Consider the following 20,843-nt stretch of genomic DNA (forward strand, 5'->3'; position numbering starts at 1 on the left):
TTCCTCCTAACGTCCCCTCACCAAATTCATCATTTTGACTTCTCACTCGGCGCCTCTCTCTTGATCGCTTACCATTTCTCTTACCTGCCGTGGAAAGGTCGATAAGCCCCAGAAAGTGCATCAGTTTGAGGGAGCTACAGACCACCAGGAGGATGCCCACAGTCTGCAGCCCCTCCACCTCCCACTTGTCTTGGAAGAACAGATGCATCCTTTCCCCCTGCCTCTCTCTTTCTCTGTTTCTGTCAACAAAAATCTTTCTCTTGCCCAGGGGCAACCACTTTCCCCCTCTCAGCTCCAACCAGGAATGCAACGTCTGTTTCTCTTCAATCTCTCCGCTCAGTCTCCCTCTATATGCCGGTATTCCTCCATCCTAACTCTGCACGGCTCCCCGCCCGCTTTCTTCACTGAAGGTAGATTGTTATTCTCCTCGTTTCTTCATCGAGAACAGTAAGTGCGTGGCAGCAGGATTGTCGGCTTGCTGCTCCACCCCCGCCGCCTCCGAAGCTGTCAAAGGTTGTTTAAGTTCCAGGTGAAGTTCGGACGATTCACTGTGTGTGTCCTGGCAGGTTGATGCCAATTGTTTTCGGACTCTCTCTGCTTTTCCAGCTACTGACTCTCAAACTCTCCGTACTCTCTGCCTGTCCTCCCTCTCTTTCTCGCCTTACCTCCGTCACTCTCCTCCTGTCGTGTCCCTCCCCATGTTTAATTGGGTCAGTGATGGGACCGAGTGAAGGGGAGGGTAGGGAAGGGAGAGGAGAAAAGGAGGGAAGGAAAAGGATGGACGAGTACTACTTGTAGGTTAAGAGGGGAAACAGAAAGAGGGGACACAAAAAAGACAGATGAGATGAATAAATTGGGCGATGAGATAGACAGAAAAAGGAGGGGCAAGGTGGAGTGGATAAAAGGAGAAAATAACAGTAACTGTGATACGACAAGGACAGAATCCAAATTACAAATGAATCAAAAAGAGGTAGCAGGGGCGAAATGAAGGACAAAATTAGGAAAATAAGACGCAGAGAAAGACTAACAGGAGGGAGGAGGGAGACTGTGATGACTGAGAGGCAAAGCATCTGACCCAGCGGCTACTGTGGACAAACTCACAGATGTGGCAATCTCCCCTGAGTGTGAAGTCCACACACGTGCACACACAAACACACAGCCTGGAGTTGTACATGTATTGCATATGCAATCCAGCGCAGTGGGGAATATTTCAGTTGGGATGAGATGATATTGATGTCACATCTGGCACACTGACATCCTAACTGACAAACACAATCTCTGAAGAACTGGAACAGAAAAACTAAAAAAAAAAAAAAAAAAAAAAAAAAACAACAATTAAAAGAATGAATCATGATGATGTATTTTGGTTGGCATGTAGAGTTTTCCAGACTTGCCATATGGATACCTGATGGGAACATATGCATGACTAATTTTAAGTGCAGCAGCAAACAGAGATGATAGGCTCATGAACCATCTGAAACATAATGATGAGCTGGGATGTGACAAAGGAAATTGTCACTCTTAATAGGAGTCGGGATGCGCTGAGGTAATACACTAGATCGTATCGACCCGGATCACAACCTTATTACTGTGACTGGTATGGGCCACATGCGAATGACGCACGTTGAATACACTGTCTTTGTCAGTTTCATTATTAAAAAAATAATCAATGTTTCCATTGTCAGTTTAATCAAGAGTCATTATGTCACAGTGGGCAGCAGACTACGCTTTTCATCCCACGGCAACCCTGACCTTATAACACTTGCAAGGGGTTATGTCTGGGTCTGAGAAGTGAAGCCAATGTGGAAGTCGCTTGAACCTGCATTTGTTCTAATGGCCAGCAGAGGGCGACTCCACTGATTGAAAAAAGAAGTCAGACTAGTACAAGTCCCACTTAATTTATCACCTCTGTAAACATTCTCCTAATATATTTATGGTCTCAGTCGCTACAGCATGATGTTAATTTTGTAAGTTATGGTCCCATTTAGAGTAGAATGGACGATAAAACAGGGTATGCTTTAGGGTGTGGCTACCTTGTGATAGACAAGCTGCTACCACGGCGACCTGTCAATCAGTTCCTTGGGTTCTCCTCCACAGCTCTGTCCTCTGATGCAAATATGGTTACTTCTGGCTCCAAAAAACCAAGATGGCGATGGCCAAAATTCCAGAAGGGTTGTTCACAAACCAGTGGGTGACATCATGCTGGCTATGCCGATTTCTATTAATACAGTCTATGATTTCCTTACATAAAAGTAATTCTAATAAGTTCCTTGCAGAGAGGTACACAGAATTTTCACTTTGTTTCTACCTCCTTTCCAGAATGATCCATGTAAGTGTCTTCTTTTTAAGATGATGTCATTTTTGTTTTTGTCTACCCAACAATTAGACTACGAATCAAAAAAATTAAACTGTTTTCCGATCTGACACCACTATGGTTGAGGATTGGTTAGGTTTAGGCACAAAAACAACTTGGTTCCCAACAGCCAAGACTCAAAATTACCACAGGTGCTTGAGGACTTTGTCACCAACCAAATCCAACTCATGCTGCATTACTAACAAGCAATATGACAATGTGATGAACATAATGTTATCTTTTTCATGGACCAATGGAGCCACCAGTATCTGACAGGCCATGTGCATGTTACTGCTGAGCCGAGGTTGGCAACATGAAGGAGACTGAATCTCAGAAGACATGAGAGATGTTGTGTTTGTTTACTAGAAAGTTCGGGCATTTTTTGGGGTGACGAGATGGGACGAGAGGTCTCTGTCAAGCCCCTTTTATAAAGCCTGTTCAAGGCAGGAATGTTGCACCGTTACTTTGCATCATCAGTCTGTATTGAAATGTATGAACATCGAATGGAGGGTGGCATTGTTTTTCAGCGGTTAAGCCACCAGCAAAGGTAGAGCAGAACAGCGCTGAGTCTAATTATATTCCACTCAGGAGCAGCTGCTGAGTCAAGTGTGACACCTAGTGGTAAAGTTCAGTCACCGGCCTTGTCTAAATTTTTTTACCCCAGCCCAGGATTTGCTGAAATGACTGATGCTTTTGTTCTTCTTGAGAGGACAGTCTCTGAAATTGGTGTTGGAAGAGAATAAGTAAGATCACTGCATCCCTAAATAAGAAATGGCTAGGCTTCAACAAAAGTGGAAAGTGACACCCCTTGGCTTCAAAGTGCTCCATTACTTTCATCCTCTGCTCCATGTTCAATAACCCCCCCGCCGTTATCAAAACTGGAAGTGAATGCTCTACTGAGACGGGAGACAGAGGGATTTTTAATCCCTAGTGCTTTAAAAGCCTTGTCTTTATACTGTACATAGGCCATATATATACATCCATGCATCTTTCTGTCTGTGCCTGTGAGCAGGTCTGGTCAGCCCCAGACAGAAAGAAAGCAGGAGATGGAGAGTAAAGGGGAGGCTGTGGGATAGAGAGGTTTATGAAGGGCTTGATCTGTCTGCTGTGTGATTAATGATTCCCAGAGTCAAAATGAGACCTAGAGCCACAGTATAGCTGCTGAGCCTTGGGGAGCACACATCTTAGAGCAGCCTTGTGGGACTGAACAACCTACACTTAATCAGAGGCAGACTCATGCTCTTTGGTAAACAAAATGACAACAAGCAACGATCTCGGGTTCATGTTCAAAGTCAAGAACTGGGCTCATTGATGCTTAAAGTGTGCAACCATCAATCACTGTCATTTAATGTGAGTGAGTCAGCTGATGCAGTCGAGTGCTTCAAGTGCAATAAGGGAGACCTCGGGGCTTCTAATGGCACTGAAGGATCAGACGTTACAAAAGGCTCTTTATGATCACATAAACTGAGATGACTAAAAAGAACATAATGAAAAATGATCGTTAAATGAGAACTACTTCACAACTGGTCATCAACGTAGAGTTATAATCTACATAAAGTATTATATTACCCTATATTTTGCATGCATTGAAGGACACAGTTAATTAAACAGGCTTCATAAATTCCCAGATACAATGACATATTTAGGCCAGTAAATTCTCAAACACATTCTGCAGTGGGAGAGTCAAATCAAGGATGAAAGTGTGAGAGATTAAGGCTGGCCGCGCCTATCTGTCATTATCCCTTACACAAAGCATTAGGACATCTGTCATATACAGAGACAGAAATGTAAGATCAATATATTGCAAATAAACAAAAAAAAAAATCTCCCCTTTAACTTTAACTCAGATGTGAAGGCTCTGTGATTCCAGGAATATTGTAAGGCACTGACCTTTGAACTTGTTTCTGTCGTGGCGGTTGCTTCTAAGAATGGTAACATAAATTTTAGCTGACTTCACTGCTACAACGTTGTAACCCTATATGCATTGATCGGGTGGCTTGCAGGTCAAAAGATGTCTAGACGTCTAGGTTACTGTAAAACCACAGTGGGCTAAATTTGTTTGAGAAGAGAGTTTTTTATAAACGTCTAGATTACATAAATGTAACCATTGTTTCAACAACATCTTAATGAGTCTATGTCAACACATGTTTAGGAGCTGCTTAAAACATGGTCATCCTTTATGATAAAACAATTACATAATCTAGACATCTAAACAAGAGTCTCCAGCAACGCTAGTGGCTCTGTGAGACCATACAGAACAGCTGTGCTTTGAGCTACATGCTCTACAATGTGCTCACAATGGAGATGCAAACATGCTGATGGTAATTAGGTGTTATGTTTACCATGTTTCCCATCATAGTTTAGCCTGTTAGCATGTTAACTTTTGCTAGTTAGTGCTAAACACAAAGTCCAGCAGAGCTTGATGGAAATGTCATTAGTTTTGAATGTATTTGGTCACAAGTTTTGACCTAATGATGGCACTGCACGACAAGCCAAAGGGTTATCAAAGTACTTACAGTTCATCATACAGAGAGCATGAAATTACATGGCAATTCATGAAATAATTGCGGAGACATTCCACTCACAACCACACATGTGAACCTTATAGTGGCACTACTGGAAAAGGTTCATCAGAGTACATCCTCTGGGGATCATGAATATCTACAAAATTTCATGGCAATCTGTCCAGTAGCCAAAGACTGACAACACAAACCGAGAAATGAACATTGCCATCCCTGCAATGTGATCTCATCTCTACTCGTTATACTTTGTCTCTTTAGCAGAAGACCAAGGCATTACTTAAACAATGACAGTGACAGCCACATTTGAACGTCAGGTAAACGCTTCGTGTGTAGAGGTGGAACATATTGGCTGGAATGTAGTCTCAGAACACATTGGCTATAGACCGAATCACTGTGACTTCATGCTAACAGCTACAGGCACTTCCTGGTAGAAAACTGTAAACTGTTTGAATTGTGGAGATATGTGAATTCGACAAACTTGTTTATTTCTGTTGTCATTTTCAGTCCCAGCTGTAACATTAAAATACATATAGTTAAACATGGTGCTCCATCCTATTTGAAGTTCCTGTTAAGCTTATTATATGTACTATGTGGCTTTGCTAGTGTCTTTCTGAAACCAAATCTAGCAGTACAGAAGCTAAACAATGTACTGTTGTGGATGGGGCCGCAGAAAAAGATATTTAAGCCATCTAAAAATATCAATAGCAGTTTAAATGTATACTATAAATGAACTATTTTCACTGCTTTACCTCACACAATAGCAGATAGAGGCAGTGATGGACCGACAACACCGGCATTCTGTAAAGTAAAATGACTGTTTCTGTCAATGGAGCCTGGTGGCTTTGAAATAATGGCTTCAGTTCTTGTTGGAAAAGGCTGTCTGACGGTAAGGTACAGTGGTGAAAATATTCTAAACTTACTTTGCTCTGAGCGTCTAACAGTGACATGGATGGGTTTAAATTGGAATTGGTGGAAAGCCCGTTGCATCTCACACAGATGCTTAACAATGCCCCCAGCGTCCCACTGCCCATGTGGCATATTTTGAAGCCCTGAAAGTTAGATCACGTCACCTAGAGCCATGCCGTAAGTATGAATAAAGATCAACCAAATGAAGCACATACACACCTTTTGAATTAGCCCACTAATCACTATATAAAATGTGTCACACCAGGACGCCTCTCTTAATAAAGAAAGTTAAACACATCCATAGCTGCAATCATGCACACACATCAAGCGCTTCACACTACAGCTGTCACTTCAGTGCTAACCATGATATGAGCTCTGTGGAGTAGCTGCGTTCAACTGAGCAAAAGAAAGTGTTGCTCCATTTGCTTTGAAAGTGAGAGTGTGTGTGATATAATTAGCAGGCCAGTGGCGAGCCTGTGCGCTTGTCCAACTTCCAGACAAGTTCCTCAGATCTTTTTTTCTTCCCCCTTGACCTCGACTCATCAGATTTTAAGGGCAGTGAGGTTCCTCCAGGGTGAGAAATCACAGATAAACCACAGGAGTTTATTTTAGACCGAACTGTTTACTGCCAGTGTACATGAGGAAGCAACACCTGTAATCCATCTCAAGAGATGTCCTGAGCTCCACATAATGATGGGAGTGCACTTGCCTGCATGCTAATCTACAGTAGATGTTGACAACTTTGCACACCCGCACACACACACTGAGATAGTAATATAATGTTAGATTAATCTGTCGTAGTTGATTAGTCTCTATGAGGCATATTTTGCCTGAAGCCAGACACACAGAGTAATTGAAATACCTCCATATTTAGACGTCTACCTGGGCAATTATTCCTCTCAAAACTGATTAAAATGTCTAACAGAGAGAGAGGAGGGAGTGTGTGTGTGTGTGTGAGAACGTGTGTGCAGCAAAGGAGACACAGAGGAGGTCATTGACAAATGGTGCTCAAAATTGGCTAGTGTGTTTCCAATTAGATAAGTGAAAAAAGAGATCCATTTGCATAGATCATTAGCTTTTAAGGATATTTTAATACCGCGATGTGGGACAAAAACAGATTCATTCTACTGAGACCAGGTCTTTTCAGCATAAACTACAGAGAGTCACTAATGAAGAGTTTTCTTTAGAAAGTGCACGCAATCAGGTGAGACAGAGGGATCAGAGAGGCTTTCTCGTTTGAGGAAACAAGACATAATGGATTATTTTCTGAGCAGCAACTACACTGAGAATTAGAGGAATAGTTAATTTTAGACACTTGGTTTTAGGAATATACTGTAGTCATATATGGGCATGTGTCCTGTGACAGTTAAAAGACATGGCAAATGTGAAGATTTTAAGAGGGGGAATGTGTGAAGCATTTGTCAAGGGACAAACATTTATTACCATAATTAAACATTTTTATAGATTTTTCTTACAGCAAATAAGCCAAGCATAATGATTATAATGATTAATTTTTTCTGTCAGTAAAAATTTTACATTCATCATTTTTTAATTAGAATTTTTTAAAAACATGTTCTCTTCTGTTTCTGAGCGATTTATTGTATGAATTTATAAAAAAAATTTCCCCTGCAAGTGGTTGTTAACGTTCTCCTAGATACATCTTTTTACCAAACACTCGGCTGAAAACCTCTGACCTTCCCAAACACATTGCAGCAATTAATTTTTACACCCGAAGAGGGCAGTGCAAGGTAAGACATTTGGTTAGCCACCCTGGATTCAACAGTGCTGCTCCCCTCCAGCTATTCTCTCCCTTTCTCTTTGTTATTGTCCTTCATTTACATTCTGTTCCAGAGACCAGATAAACAGTGGGAGGGTAATGAAAGATCACAAGCCATTAACAATTACCATTAACACAACACATTGATGCACACATCCCCACAATATTTAAAGGGATAGTAAAACTTGTCTTTGCTATTATGACAATGTGTCAGATCACAATGAAAGCGGGCCAAACAGCATTAAGGCTGTTACACTTTGAAGCTTCGTTTCAGGCACTCAGCTGCATTCATGCTTTTTTAAACGCGTGCTGTGTTTTTGAGTTGTGTAAAGCGGTCCATCTAAATTGGGTTTGCATTGCTCACAACAATGCTCTAAACTTATTTCCATCAAATCATAAACACTCTGCTCTGCTGTTTCCTGCCAGGAGCCAAATCAGGTAAACATCCTGAACGGGTCGATACTACAGAAAAAAAAAACTTTGTAGCAGCTAAAAGGGTTTAGATCTCAGCTCTCTGAAGGTTTGGTTTACAGCTGTTGAGAGACTTGTTTCTAAAAAGACCACTACAGCAAAACTTCAAGGGAAATTATACTGTCACGGCAACAGAGCAAACAAACTAACACAATTTCCAGCCAAACAAGACAACAAAAGACACTGAAACCCTGAACTTAGAGTAAAACTCAACCAGCTGGCAGCAGACTACAGAAAAGTTATTCCAAACGGTAACTGGGGTCCAGCCATGAGTGAAGATGAAATTGGCAGTTCAATCAATGGCAGACTGACAGCAGCCTGTAGCCTTACCATGTTGCTGTAAAACAGGATGAATAATAGCCACTGTCTGCCCAACATGAATGTTTTATCCTGGCGAATCCTGCTGCAAGGCTTATGCGTCCTTGTTAATACTGTATGTGTGTGCGAGTGAGAGTTAGTCAGGAATCAGACTGTCCTTCTCTCATACTTTCATCATCTCCTTGAGTGAGAAACTGGGAACTTTAGTGTGAACGTAAAAATGGGGGAAGTTTAGTTATTATTCAGTTATTTTCAGAAAACCCTCTCAACTTACACACATAACAAATCCACATTGGTTTACTTGTGCCTTCTTACATCTTTATGGGTCTACACTCAGGGTAGGCAACCTGCGGCTCAGGACACACATGCAGCTCTTTAACACTTCTCCAGTGACTCCCTGTGGCTTTGACAAAAAATGATATGTAAATGAGTGAGTTATTTTTTAACATTTTAATTTTCATTTATCATTGTTGTAGTCCGAAAGTGACTCTTACATTTTCCAGTTGTATAAATGTGTAGCCTTTACACTGAATAAATGTTTTAACATCTTGTGAATGTCAACACATTCTCACTCTGACCTCGTCACATATTGACGTTTGGTCATGGACTTTTCACATCCACATACAAAGTGAAAGGTATCCTGGGTGTATTGATTGTTGACGTTCTGGGACACCCGTCAAGTTGTGCCTGTTATATGCATTGTCTTCTTTCAAAATAAACTTCCGTTTTCACAGGAAATTTAACGTTCACATACAGTCTCTTTCAAAATAAACACACTATGTCAGTACTACATTGCAAACAACAACAAACACACATGGTTCGGTTTAGGCAACAAAAACACGTAGTTAGGTTTATGAAAAAAGAACAATGTATGGCTGTAGAGTCTTACGGGACACAAACACCGCTCACTCAAGTGAAAGTCAGTGTCTGTTGGACCCATCCACCACCCCTCCCATCCGCCCCAATCGGACTTTCACCACCTTAACTTTCGTCCTTGTCCCACCATGTTTCCCCTCGACGCTGCTGGGCACTGTTAAACTATAACAAGAACCGGCTGCATATCATGCCGATGTTAAAGGATGCATTGGTTTCTGATGCCACAAGTCACTGCCCAACACCGGATTTCGATGACTTCAGAGTGAGACTGGGCTCACCATGGCCGTCAAATGTCTACAGCCTGGCGCCTTTTCCTAAAATTTGCTGAATCTCAATAGCAATGGCTAGTCTTGAGTCTCCTTAGTGAGGCTAGCTACTGATTCCAAATCCAAAAAAGAAAAACATCTCGGAGGAAAATCAAGAATGTTATAGTGAGCGGACAGCTTTGTTTGCTTTCAACACTGACACTGCAAAGTCTAAGGACCAAATAATCATAAATAGCCTACTGCAGATTAGCTAATTTGTTGTATTAGTGTATTAGGAATGTTTATAGGCTAATTTAGATTAAACAGGCTGTTGATGGCACTGTAAGACACTAATATGTATTGCAGCTCCAGATTTTTTTTATTAAACGTTTTGGCCAAAAATGGCTCCTTTGACAGTAAAGGTTGCTGACCCCTGGGGGGTATTCCAGAAGGCGTGTTATGTGAAAACTCAGAGTAAGTTGACCCTGAGATGAGGGAAACTCTGAGTTATCCGTTCCAGAAAGAGAGGTAACTGAAACTCTGAGTCAATCACCATGGTAACAGACTCTGTGAACATAACCTGCTCGCTGACAGGTTTTCTTCAATAAACCCTGAGTTTTTCTCTGTCTCCTCCCTCTTACACGCTGTTTCATTTCCTCATTCATTCAGTCCGTGTCAAATCTTGTATCGAAGCGCATTCATTAGCAGAGATTTACCGTCTGTCACAGTCTAAATCCTGCTGGATATTAGTTTGTTACTCAGGACTGTCTTAAGTTATGCACATCAATCATTTCTTTGGACATCGGTTTTTGTCTTTACATTCAAATATTACACAGCGAGAATTCACCCTTGTCTTTAAATTTACTACATTTGTAGCTGAAATAAAGTCACTGAATGCTGTTGAGTCAAGATACAAATAGATGTGCAACATTTTAAAATCTACTGTATTTTAACCTCAACATCTTTTCAAGTGTAAATCACCAAACATATTACTACTGGGTCAGACTGTGAGTTTGCAGTCATGTCTTTGATCTATAGCCTAGCCTATATGTTTTAAATGTTCCTATTTTTCAGTTGCTGCCTCCTGTGTTTTTCCTCATCAGATTAAATCTGAACAAATATATTATTGTATATAACTAATATAATGTAATGTATCTACACCCTGATACACAGCCAGATTCCACCACTTTATCTTCATTAAGGAAATGTAAGTCTGATAAATGATGAATAAATGGACAACACTGAAAAAACTTTTTTATTAACTTTATGGTTAACTTATTTACACTTTCCTCGCTCTGACTCAGGCTCTTCTTTTAAAGATAAACGTGCACCGTCTGCTACACATGCATTCATATCTCTACATCCACTGGATTAAAATGGAGGCGCTGTGTTTTATTTACCTGTTGCCATGGTGAATCGTGGAGTCAGAGCTCCATTGATGATGGCTTTTTATTGTCAGCTTAACTCAGAGTGAACATACTCAGAGTTGACTGAACTAACTCAAATCAGCTGTTCTGGAACCAGTAACTCAGAGTTTCCCATCTCAGGGTAAATCAACTCAGAGTTCAGGGTTAGGCTCAGAGTTTGTTGAACCTCTTATCTGGAATACCCCTCTGGTCTCCATGGAAACACAGTGTGTGCATGTCACATTTTGACCGCTGGCGCTTATAAACTTTAAAGTATCCTTTTTTTCATCAATAGGTCAAATGCCTTTGTGTAAACAGCAGAGCTGGATGTAGGAACAGAGGATCAACAGTATAGAGACCATGTTCTCTGTAAGCAATCAATAAACAAGGACAAACTTACCTCCTAGCCTTGACACAGCAAACAAACATTGCATTTAAAATAACAAGGAACAAAGAAGACATGGAAAAGATAGATACGTAAATAGACTGCATGATCAGTGACTGCGACATATGGGAGGAATTAAAGTAAGAATAGTATTGAATCAGCTAATTTTGTTGTTGTTGTTGCTGTTGTTGTACAAACAAGTTAATTGTTCAGTTGGTAATGCTTGTTCTTAACAGCAAAATTCAGGTTTGTTTTGGACAAAGTTCTATTATAAATGCCAATAAACACTTTCTTACTGGATATTTCTCTTCAAGCTGATACATAAACCTGTATGCAAAGAAATGCCAAACATATCTTGACTATTATGGTATGCCATAGACATAACTCCTATAGTGTGATTCCTAATAATTCCCATTTTGTATAGTGTGCTACTAAGCAAAATTTGATTGTTAGGTTCTTCTTTACGCCCACTTGTATAGTCTTAGTAACTGTTGTGCCAGTACTTCTGTACAAGTACCTCTGGTTTACAATTACATAGTGTTTGTAAAATGCAAAAAACATTATCTTGTCTATTTACTCATTTATTTGGATCCCCATTAGTCACTACAAAGGTATCAACTACTCTTCCTGGAGTCCAATATATGCATTATTAGTAATCTCTAATTAGTTAAGGGAACTCTTGACAATATTCAGAGCATTGCATGTTAGTGCATTTGAGTTCCTCTGTGTCTAACCCACTGGCTCGCTAATCGCTGCTGCTCTGCAGTGCACTCATGAGGTGGTTACTGTTGATATCGGGACAACTTCTTTGCTGATGCATAGCACCCGGCCTCCTGTTTCCCCTGGTTAACACTGCTAGTTCTGTCAGCACTGTTGCCACTGTTAGGACTGTTAGCAACTTTAGCTGCTAGCCACACCTCCATGTTGAGAGCCATGTGCAGACAACCTCTGAATCATAATTGTGTTCTGAATATCAAACAGAGCCTCTTTATTTAAAAAAAGATGCTGATCTGCTGCATGCATATGTAACTGTATGATTGGAAAGGCTTTTTGATGCAAGAAACCATTTCACATTGCCAACCATGTGGCCCCTAGGACTGATTTTTCTTGTCTTGTAAATGGCTTTAAAACCATCATACCTACAAATATAGTAACCTACTGTGTGCTTGTCTTGGGGATATTGCTGCTTTGATCCCACTAAAGCTATGGCGAAATATTTCATGTAATATTGCTTACTTAGCCTTGTGCCTGCACATTGCTGGAGCGTCTCATACAAGTGTGACACTACAAACTGCTGGATGTTTATGCGTTAAGCTGCATACGGGAAAAGGTCTTCAGTCACAAGGCTAAGCTGTGTTGACGCAAATCGACCAACTCTAATAAGTTAGCATGGGATATTCTCAAGGACAGGTCTGCGTGTGTGTGTGTGTGTGTGTGTGTGTGTGTGTGTGTGTGTGTGTGTGTGTGAATTCATTAGTTTATTCTCAATGTTATCATCTTGCTGCAGACATGTGTCAGAAGAAGAGCAGCTGCACGTCAACAACCTCTGTTCTTTTATCCACTGAGCACCTGCCATACATATACAGTCTCTCATTCACACACTAACACACACACACACTAACACAGACACACACACACACACACACGCTACTGCTATAATCAAATCCAGGGAAGTAGAGAGGGAAAAAGAAGACAGCGACAGAAGAGGGGGAAGAGCGACAAATAGAGAAAAAGAGGGATGGTGGATGGAGGATAGAGTGAGTTGTGTATTAAATATCCCCTCTCTGATCCTCCTGTGTCCCGGGCTCTCATCTTCTAGCTGGCTAGCTATCAGAGGGGCAGAAAGAGAAAGAGCCTCCGACAAGGACAACAAGGACAGTCTCCTCCACACTCACTGCAGTTTTATTACTGTTTATAAAGTTTGCCACAACCAGGATACTTGTTGTCCAAACCAGTGATAGAAGCTACAGCGTCTATGTGCCTGTCTTTGATCAGCTTTTCCCGGCAGCGTACAATCATGGCTCCTTGGCTGGTACTTGAGCACAATTCATTCTTATGCAAATCACAAGCTTCAGATGACATTTTTTATTTGTTTTGAGGGGACTGACTCAGAGTACCATCAGGTTTGACAGCTGTAATGTCCTCAGACCCCTACAGACTCTAAATGGGCTACAACACACACACACACACACACACACACACACACACACACACTGGATTCTCCATTAGCCTACCTATCTATTGAAGGGCAATTACAATGAGGGTAGATGGCCCTGTGTGTTTGTGTGTGCGTGAGCTTGGACACAAATGGGTCCTCTGCTGACCGCTAAGCAATTTACCCTCACTTATGCCTCTCCCTCATACTTTCTCATTCCCTCACACACACACATACACGCGCAACCACCTACACACACATACACACTGCTGATCATGGCCAAATAACCTCTTAAGTAGGAAAAATGATTTGCTGAGCCTTTGTTGTATACAGCAAAAGGATGGACATTGTTTTAAGATGGAGCTATAGGTTAGTGCCCATCAAAGATATATATATATATATATATATATACACACAAATACAAACATACACACGCACACATCCTTGTCTGGTGCTCATCCATCATCACTTGTGCTGCTCTCAAAACTGCTCTGAGTCTACATGACATGTGATTATGGTATGATGTTTAAAAGCATAGCATTCACAAACAAATATTTACCAACTACTATTTTGTTTACAAGCAAACTTTTGAAAGGAAGAAAGATGAGTATGAACAAGACTAAGCCATGCTGATGGCTCTGTGACGTTATAGGCATTAGTGCTTTGAGCAAAGTGTTAACATCAGAATGCTAACACACAATCATAATGCTGACATGCTGACTCTTAGCATGTTTAATGTTTACCATGTTCACCTTCTTAGTTTAGTGTGTTAGCATGCTAACATTTGCTAAGCATCACTAAACGCAAGTATGTTGAGGCTGATAAGAAATGTCTTTTTGAAGGTATTTGATATAAACCAAAGGATTGGACAAATAAAAATCTTGATTGTTAATGACAGGGGACATGACAGATGATCAGGAAAGTTATTAGAGTTCATCCTGATTGGGTGCACCAAATTTCACGGCAATCCATCCAATAGTCGTTTAGACATTTTAATAAAAAGACAAAAATGCCCACTCATGCTGGCATTTTGGGAACAGTCAGAGAATCACCAAAGTCATTGGGATTGATCATCTGGAAAATATGGATGTCTGTACAAAGTTTTGTGCAGCTCCATTCAGTAGATTTTGAAATATTACACTTAATAGGGAAAAAAGTGACCTGCTGGCAAAGCTAGAGGAATGTGAAGAACCACCAAAGTCATTTGAATTCATCCTCTGGGGACCTTGAATATCTGAAGCAAAGCTGTTGAGATATGTTAGTGGACCAAAGTGTTGAATGTACGACAGACAGACATGGCCGTCTATAGGATCATGCCACTAGCGTGGCTAAAAGTCTTACTGGTCGTTAGCAAATCAATTTAAGTTCCCCCTCAAATAATTTCTGTATATGACAAACACTGGCTTTATTAAAACAGTCAATGCTGTACACATCTTACAGGCGGAGTAAATGACTGCAATGTCTTGTAATGTCAAACAGATGTGATATGTCAAGGTGCATTAGTTTTATTATAATGGGTTTTTGCCATTATTTAGCAATTAAGAAGCTGCAGATGAGCTTCAAACATAAAAAGGTAGCATAGATCAACTACTGAATCCTCATCTTTTACAGTCTGTATAAATCAATGCTTTCTTGCAATATCCTGGAGTCAGACCCCGATCTATTCAGATCCCTATCCATTTCAACTTCTTGAAAATAAGAAAGAGGAAATGTATGGGTCATACCCTTAGGAAGGACACAAATAACATCACAAGACAAACCCTGGACTACAACCCACAGGGAGAGAGGACACAGGGTAGGCCTGGAGACATTGGAGAAAGCTAGACTTGGAGAAAGAAAATTGAAGTAAGCTGGCAGGAAGCAAAAACCAAGCCCAGAAAAGAATGTGATGGCTATCTCTGGTGGGCGCCCTATGCCCCTAAATGGAAAAGAAGTTAAAGTCAAGAAAATAAGTCAATTCCTGATCCCTGGATTTCTCCCTGGGTCATCCACGGGACTCCAGTGAACTGATGCGAATCAAACAAAATTAACAAAGAAAGACATTTCTGTGGAAAGTAAAGGATCAGATCCCACAGGCAGGTCGGGCACATGGCTCACATCCCGCTGCTAAATTGGGTAAGAGTTGATATGAAGGTAAGGATGGACATTAAAGTATCAAAGGCCTTTCAGAAGTGATGAAGCAGCATTGGAACATGTCCCTGACATCCAGGACCTCATTAATCCCTGTGCCAGCAATTTATTCTAAAATCAAAGGCTGAAAGCGGCTGTGGTGCACGTGGCAATATGCCATACCTTTCATGCTTGTGAGTGACCCTGCAGTACATACAGTTAAGCTTCTAGGTAGTACCTAATTAGTCATATATATCCACTGAGAGACAGCACGAACTGAACCTCAGTGACAGGAACAGGTGGGAGAACTAGAATTATGCATCTATTGCTGGCAAACACTCTTTTGCATCTTGAGTAATAAAGTCAACAAATTGTGTCCAGAGAAAGTGTTTTGAGAGCTGTGGAGGAAACCGCTGTGTTGTTAGAAACTCTTTTTTTCAGGCACGCTGCCATCAAGCTCAGGCCAGAACATCCCCATTGTACCAACTCTTCAATTTCCAGCTCATAAACTTCTAAAGAACACACTCCGGCCATTAGCCATTAGCTTTAAATCTATCAGAGCCTTGTAAACTTCCAGACCGGAGTGCGCCTCACGCATACTGTATGCATCATCTTCACACGGCTCTTTCTCTTTTTCCTCCCCCCTTCACTTTCTCCAGAGAGCAAAAATGTATGTGCATGCCGCGGGTGTGTATGTGTGTGTTTAATCAGAGTAAGGTCAGCAACACAGCTCATTAAAGTAATGGGAGTCTCACAGTCTCTTTATTTTACTTGTCTCGCTCTGTCTCACTAGAAAATGACTCAGTAGGAGTCTGGCAAGAGGGAGACGAGAGGGCATTTCAACCACAATTAATATTTTATCTTTCCTCCAAAACTGACCTTCCATTGGCAGAAGGTCAGCTTCACAACACCAGAGACACATATTTCAACCAGCATTGCAAACTTTTTCATTTTAGTGTTGTTTTTGTCATTGTTGTTTTGGCAAAGTACACGTAACCAGTAACTAACTACTAACTGCTGTCAAGTCAACTCACGTCAACAGATCGATATTCTGAGAGAGAGGTAAATGAAAGATACACAACTCAGACTCCAAGACGGTGAAGGAGGGTGGAAGAATCAATGTCCAATGGAGGAGCGAAGGATTAATATGAAAGGGGGCAGATTACAAATGGGTATAAATGAAGCTGTGTCAGTTTCAGACAGGAACACATGGCCAAAATAGATCCATTGACTAAAAACAATTAAGTATTACCAGTTTATTGAAGCATATAAGCGAACATGAACATAGCACACATACTCAAAGAGACATGTGTGTGTCAAGTGTATAACACATGCCCGTAAATGGAGTGTGCGTTGGTTACAAGCCCTTCAGTGAGCACATGATTCTGCAGATAGTCCAGATGGCAGAACCACTGTATTACTCAGACTAAGTTCCTCCATTAAAGAGAAAATTCATTAGCCTAAGTACTCACAAGGGAGTTGGCGTGCACACACACACACACACACACACACACACACACACACACACACACTTATTACGTCTGCCATTTTTCATAAAGAATGGTCAAAATATAGTGAAGACTGATGCTCAGAGTAAAATGGGAGTTTAGATGGAGCCTTCAGTGTGTGTGTGTGTGTGTTTGTTTGTTTGTTTGTGTGTGTGTGTGTGTGCAAGCGCTACACCATAGTTTTCCAAGGGGAAGTTTTTTGAGATGACAGGGCTGTTGGCACACCTTGACTCCTGGGTGCAGTCCAGCAGGTGCATCAGGGATGGAGATTGTTTCTTATATTGTAGCATCTGGAAGACTCTACCAGAGCAAGTTCATAATATGCAGTGTTTTTTTTTTTTTTTTTTAAGGTTAACTAACAAAACTGCACGTCTGCCCTTTGCACTCAAAATGAGTATAGAAGAGCAGATTATTGTCATGAGAAGAAGACCCTGTCAGAGTGCCACCGTTACCAGATGCCCCAAGTTTACAGGGGCACAGTGGGAAATGAGCAGAGTAAAAAAGAACATAATGGAGATAAGAATCCCATCTTCCCTGTTGTCACTAACAGAGGAGAGATAAGCGAGTGCGAACAAGGTAAAGTAGATTGGACTTAGGGGAGACAAAGCACGGGTCATCCAGATAAGACAGGCCAAACAAGGCCTTGTTATGTGGTGACAGCTCCTGGGGGTGAGCCAGAGCAGGACAAGGACCTTCTCAGTCAACCCTTCAGTTACAGGTAGGCAGGCGCTATTTGTAAAAAATAGCATTCAGTAAATGTTTCATGTTGTTAAACTGAAATTAAACATCTGTGGACTGACCTTTTAATTGAGTGCATGGTCGACTGCTGATTAACCACAATCAATGAAGGCTTCTGTCTCTTTTAAATAGCCCTAATGTGGGAAAAAGAAATCATTTAGTGGAACTCTTTTTGGCTGAATATGTTGGTGGGATCACATTAGGCCAACTCAACCGCAAAACAAGTTGACTTATGATCTGCGGCAAAAATAATGAGCCATATTTCCCCCTCTTGATAAAGCTCCATACAAAAGGCTATAGGCTAATGGGAGCACTGAGAGTAAAGCTGACATTCCCTCAGTGAGACAAGTTCCTCTTCGCAGCACTCAGACCCACTCTGTCCATAGTGTTATCGATTAAAGGGTAAAAGCACACACCCCTGGGGCAGAGGGAGGCCTCACACACAGCTAAAGTTACTCTGTGTGTGTGTGTGAGAGAGAGGGAGAGGGAGAGAGTGTGTTGCACGGCCCACAGTTGCACTGGTAACCTAAACCCTCAGACAGGACTGCAGCCCACTCGGGACCAGAGGGAAGGGGCACTGCAGATGAAAGTATGAGCACATGCACACACTCATACACTCACACCACCTTTAAATCTGTGAGCCCTGTTTTTTATTGTGCTATCATTGTCCTGTTATTAAACCAACAAATCTCAGAGAAAATCCATTACCTTCCCCTCCAACAGGCTCGAACATCCCAAACTGCTCCAGGACTTTGATGAAGAGACCCATGACCACCAGCACGGCGATCATCTCCAAGCCATCCAGAGTCAACATCTTGGGAGACCACTGTCTGTCATTGCCCAGCACTGCGCCAACGAGCCAGGCCGGGTCGGGCCGGGACAAGTCCGGCCAGCGACACAACACCTGTCCGACTGCACCCTCACTGAACTCTTTGTCCAACTTGAGCCCCAACTTCCGCCTGCTTTCTAACTTTCATCCACTTCGATCCGATGTAGTATTCTAACTTTAGACTGATGATTAAAAAATCCTGTCAACTATAACGAGAAGAAAAGACAAAGCAGCTTGGCTCGATGGGCGTTTCTCTTCTGTCACCCAAAGCCTGGCCCCAGGCAACCCCTCTTATTCCCTGGTGGAGGCCATACTGCAGGAGCTACAGGCTGCAATACAAAGCTCCAGATTGTCACAACACCTGGGCTAAAGTTTAGGGTTTTTTTTCCTTTTCCTCTCCTGTCTCTTTCTTCTTCCAGGCCCCCGTCGAGTAATGAAAACTTGAGATGTGCTGCGCCTTCTAGTCCTTTGGCAGTGCTTGTCAGGAAGCAAGTGTTGTGAGGGGGAAAGAGGGAGTGAGTGAGGGAGAGGCGGCAGATAAAGAGAGGGGGAGAGGATGAGGGGGAGAGGATGAGTAGGAGATGGCATAGAAAATGAGAGAGAGAGAGGGAGAAAGGCTAACTGAGAGAGAGAGAGTGGGCCAGAGACACACACACAAACACACAGTGTAGTGAGACAGATTGTTTCGGGGGGGTGAGAGAGTTGAGGTATGCCCTCCCTTTCCAGTGACATTACCTTCATTGATTTGCCTAATGCGGTTTCCTTGGTAACTGGAAGAGAGTGTTTAAAGCCAGATTTAACTAATGGAAAGAAAATATATTTATGTTCATCTGAATTCAAGTCCCATCTCAGATGTGTGTTTTCACTGTATGGAGATCTGTTCTGCAGCCTGTGCGCCTGCCGGTCGATGCGATGTCTCATTAACTTTTTAAATGTGTTGCTATCAGCGCTTGATGGGCAAAGGATTTTTGGCTTCGGTACAGCAAACACAAAATTTGGGAGACAAACATCAAAGATGAGAAAAAAAATAGGACCTAGATGCAATAATTTCAGAAACTGGTGGTGCAGATTGTGCCTTCAGGAAAAATCTGTCCTGCAAGTAACAAAATGGGACTTAATACAAAGAGCAGACGCAGGTGAGGAAAAACTTCAAGAGTATACAACTTGAGCTTAATTTGAATAGAAAAGTAAATGGTGCATCAGCATATTGAGCACCACGCCAAAAAAAGTAGCTCATTGGAAGCGATTTCATGCAGAAGTTGCATTTGATCACCATCATGGTGTTCTGAATCTCACGACAATAATTCAGTATAAACCAATCCATCTTGAATTTGCTGATGCTGTCATCAACACTCGTCTTTTTGTTGAAATAAAACAATTGAGCAGTGTCTTAATTTATTCACCAGAAGTCTTGTTTGCTTCTCTGTGGTGTTATCCATATGTCCAGTGAGACTTTTCATACCACATAGTAGACACAAAGTATCCCACAATGCAATGTTAGAAGTTGTGCACAATTGTTGGTCACTAACCAAGTGCTTACAACCACTAACATGCAATATGAAGACACAAAAAAATGGTAATTTTAGACAACTGCAAGATGAGAATAAATACACGAATAAGGTTTAAAATAATATTTTTTTGCACATAGTAAAGCTTTACAAAGGAAAACAATTTAAAGTTAACAAAATAAACACCTTGCATAAGAAAAGTTCAAGCCATGCTTAGCCTTTCACAAATGACACCAGCCCTTAAATTATTTTATGCAGTTTGAAAATCTGCTCAAATCAGGGAGAGTTAGTTAAGTTTTATTCATATTTAATATAATAGTATACAATATATAACTGGTACAATGCTGAACTTGCATCATATTATTATCTTATTTTATGATACATTCACTTCACTGTAGTTCTGCCTTCTGTTATGATGTAGCAGAAAGTGAATGATTAAGGTCTTGTTGACTAGTGAAAAAAAAAAACACTCTTTGATGGAGGTAACATTTAATCACTAATAAGTTCCACATGTATTGTGTTTCTCAAAACTGAAATATTTGTCATGTTAGCAGCTAGTTTTAATAAGATTAAGAATATAGAGCCTAATACAGAGAGTGTATTGTTGTGTATTACAAAGCAACAACCTTCAGGGCTGAAAAATGAAGCCAACACTGGAGTGCCAAAAACTGGATTTTTTTTGTAACTCACCAGTTTACATTTTATTAAGGCTTAAATTAATGTATAATTAAGGGCGG

General features: G+C 41.2%; 1 protein-coding gene across 5 annotated transcripts in view; it reads right to left on the minus strand.

The window, feature by feature from the left end:
* The window catches only part of LOC125904078 (Kv channel-interacting protein 2), a 136,221-nt gene that overhangs the window by 12,922 nt on the left and 102,456 nt on the right, over positions 1-20,843 (minus strand). The window contains exon 1 of one of the 5 annotated variants that reach the window (XM_049601333.1): positions 18,478-19,091. The exons of 3 other annotated variants lie outside the window; for them this stretch is intronic. In XM_049601333.1, the coding sequence (XP_049457290.1) occupies positions 18,478-18,583 (106 nt within the window). In that variant the 5' untranslated portion in view covers positions 18,584-19,091. Of the gene's footprint in view, positions 1-72; positions 222-18,477; positions 19,092-20,843 lie in introns of those variants that run through there. One more of the 5 variants, XM_049601332.1, reaches the window with a different exon arrangement.

The sequence above is a fragment of the Epinephelus fuscoguttatus genome, linkage group LG16, assembly GCF_011397635.1.
Source record: "Epinephelus fuscoguttatus linkage group LG16, E.fuscoguttatus.final_Chr_v1".
NCBI classification, from domain to species: domain Eukaryota; kingdom Metazoa; phylum Chordata; class Actinopteri; order Perciformes; family Serranidae; genus Epinephelus; species Epinephelus fuscoguttatus.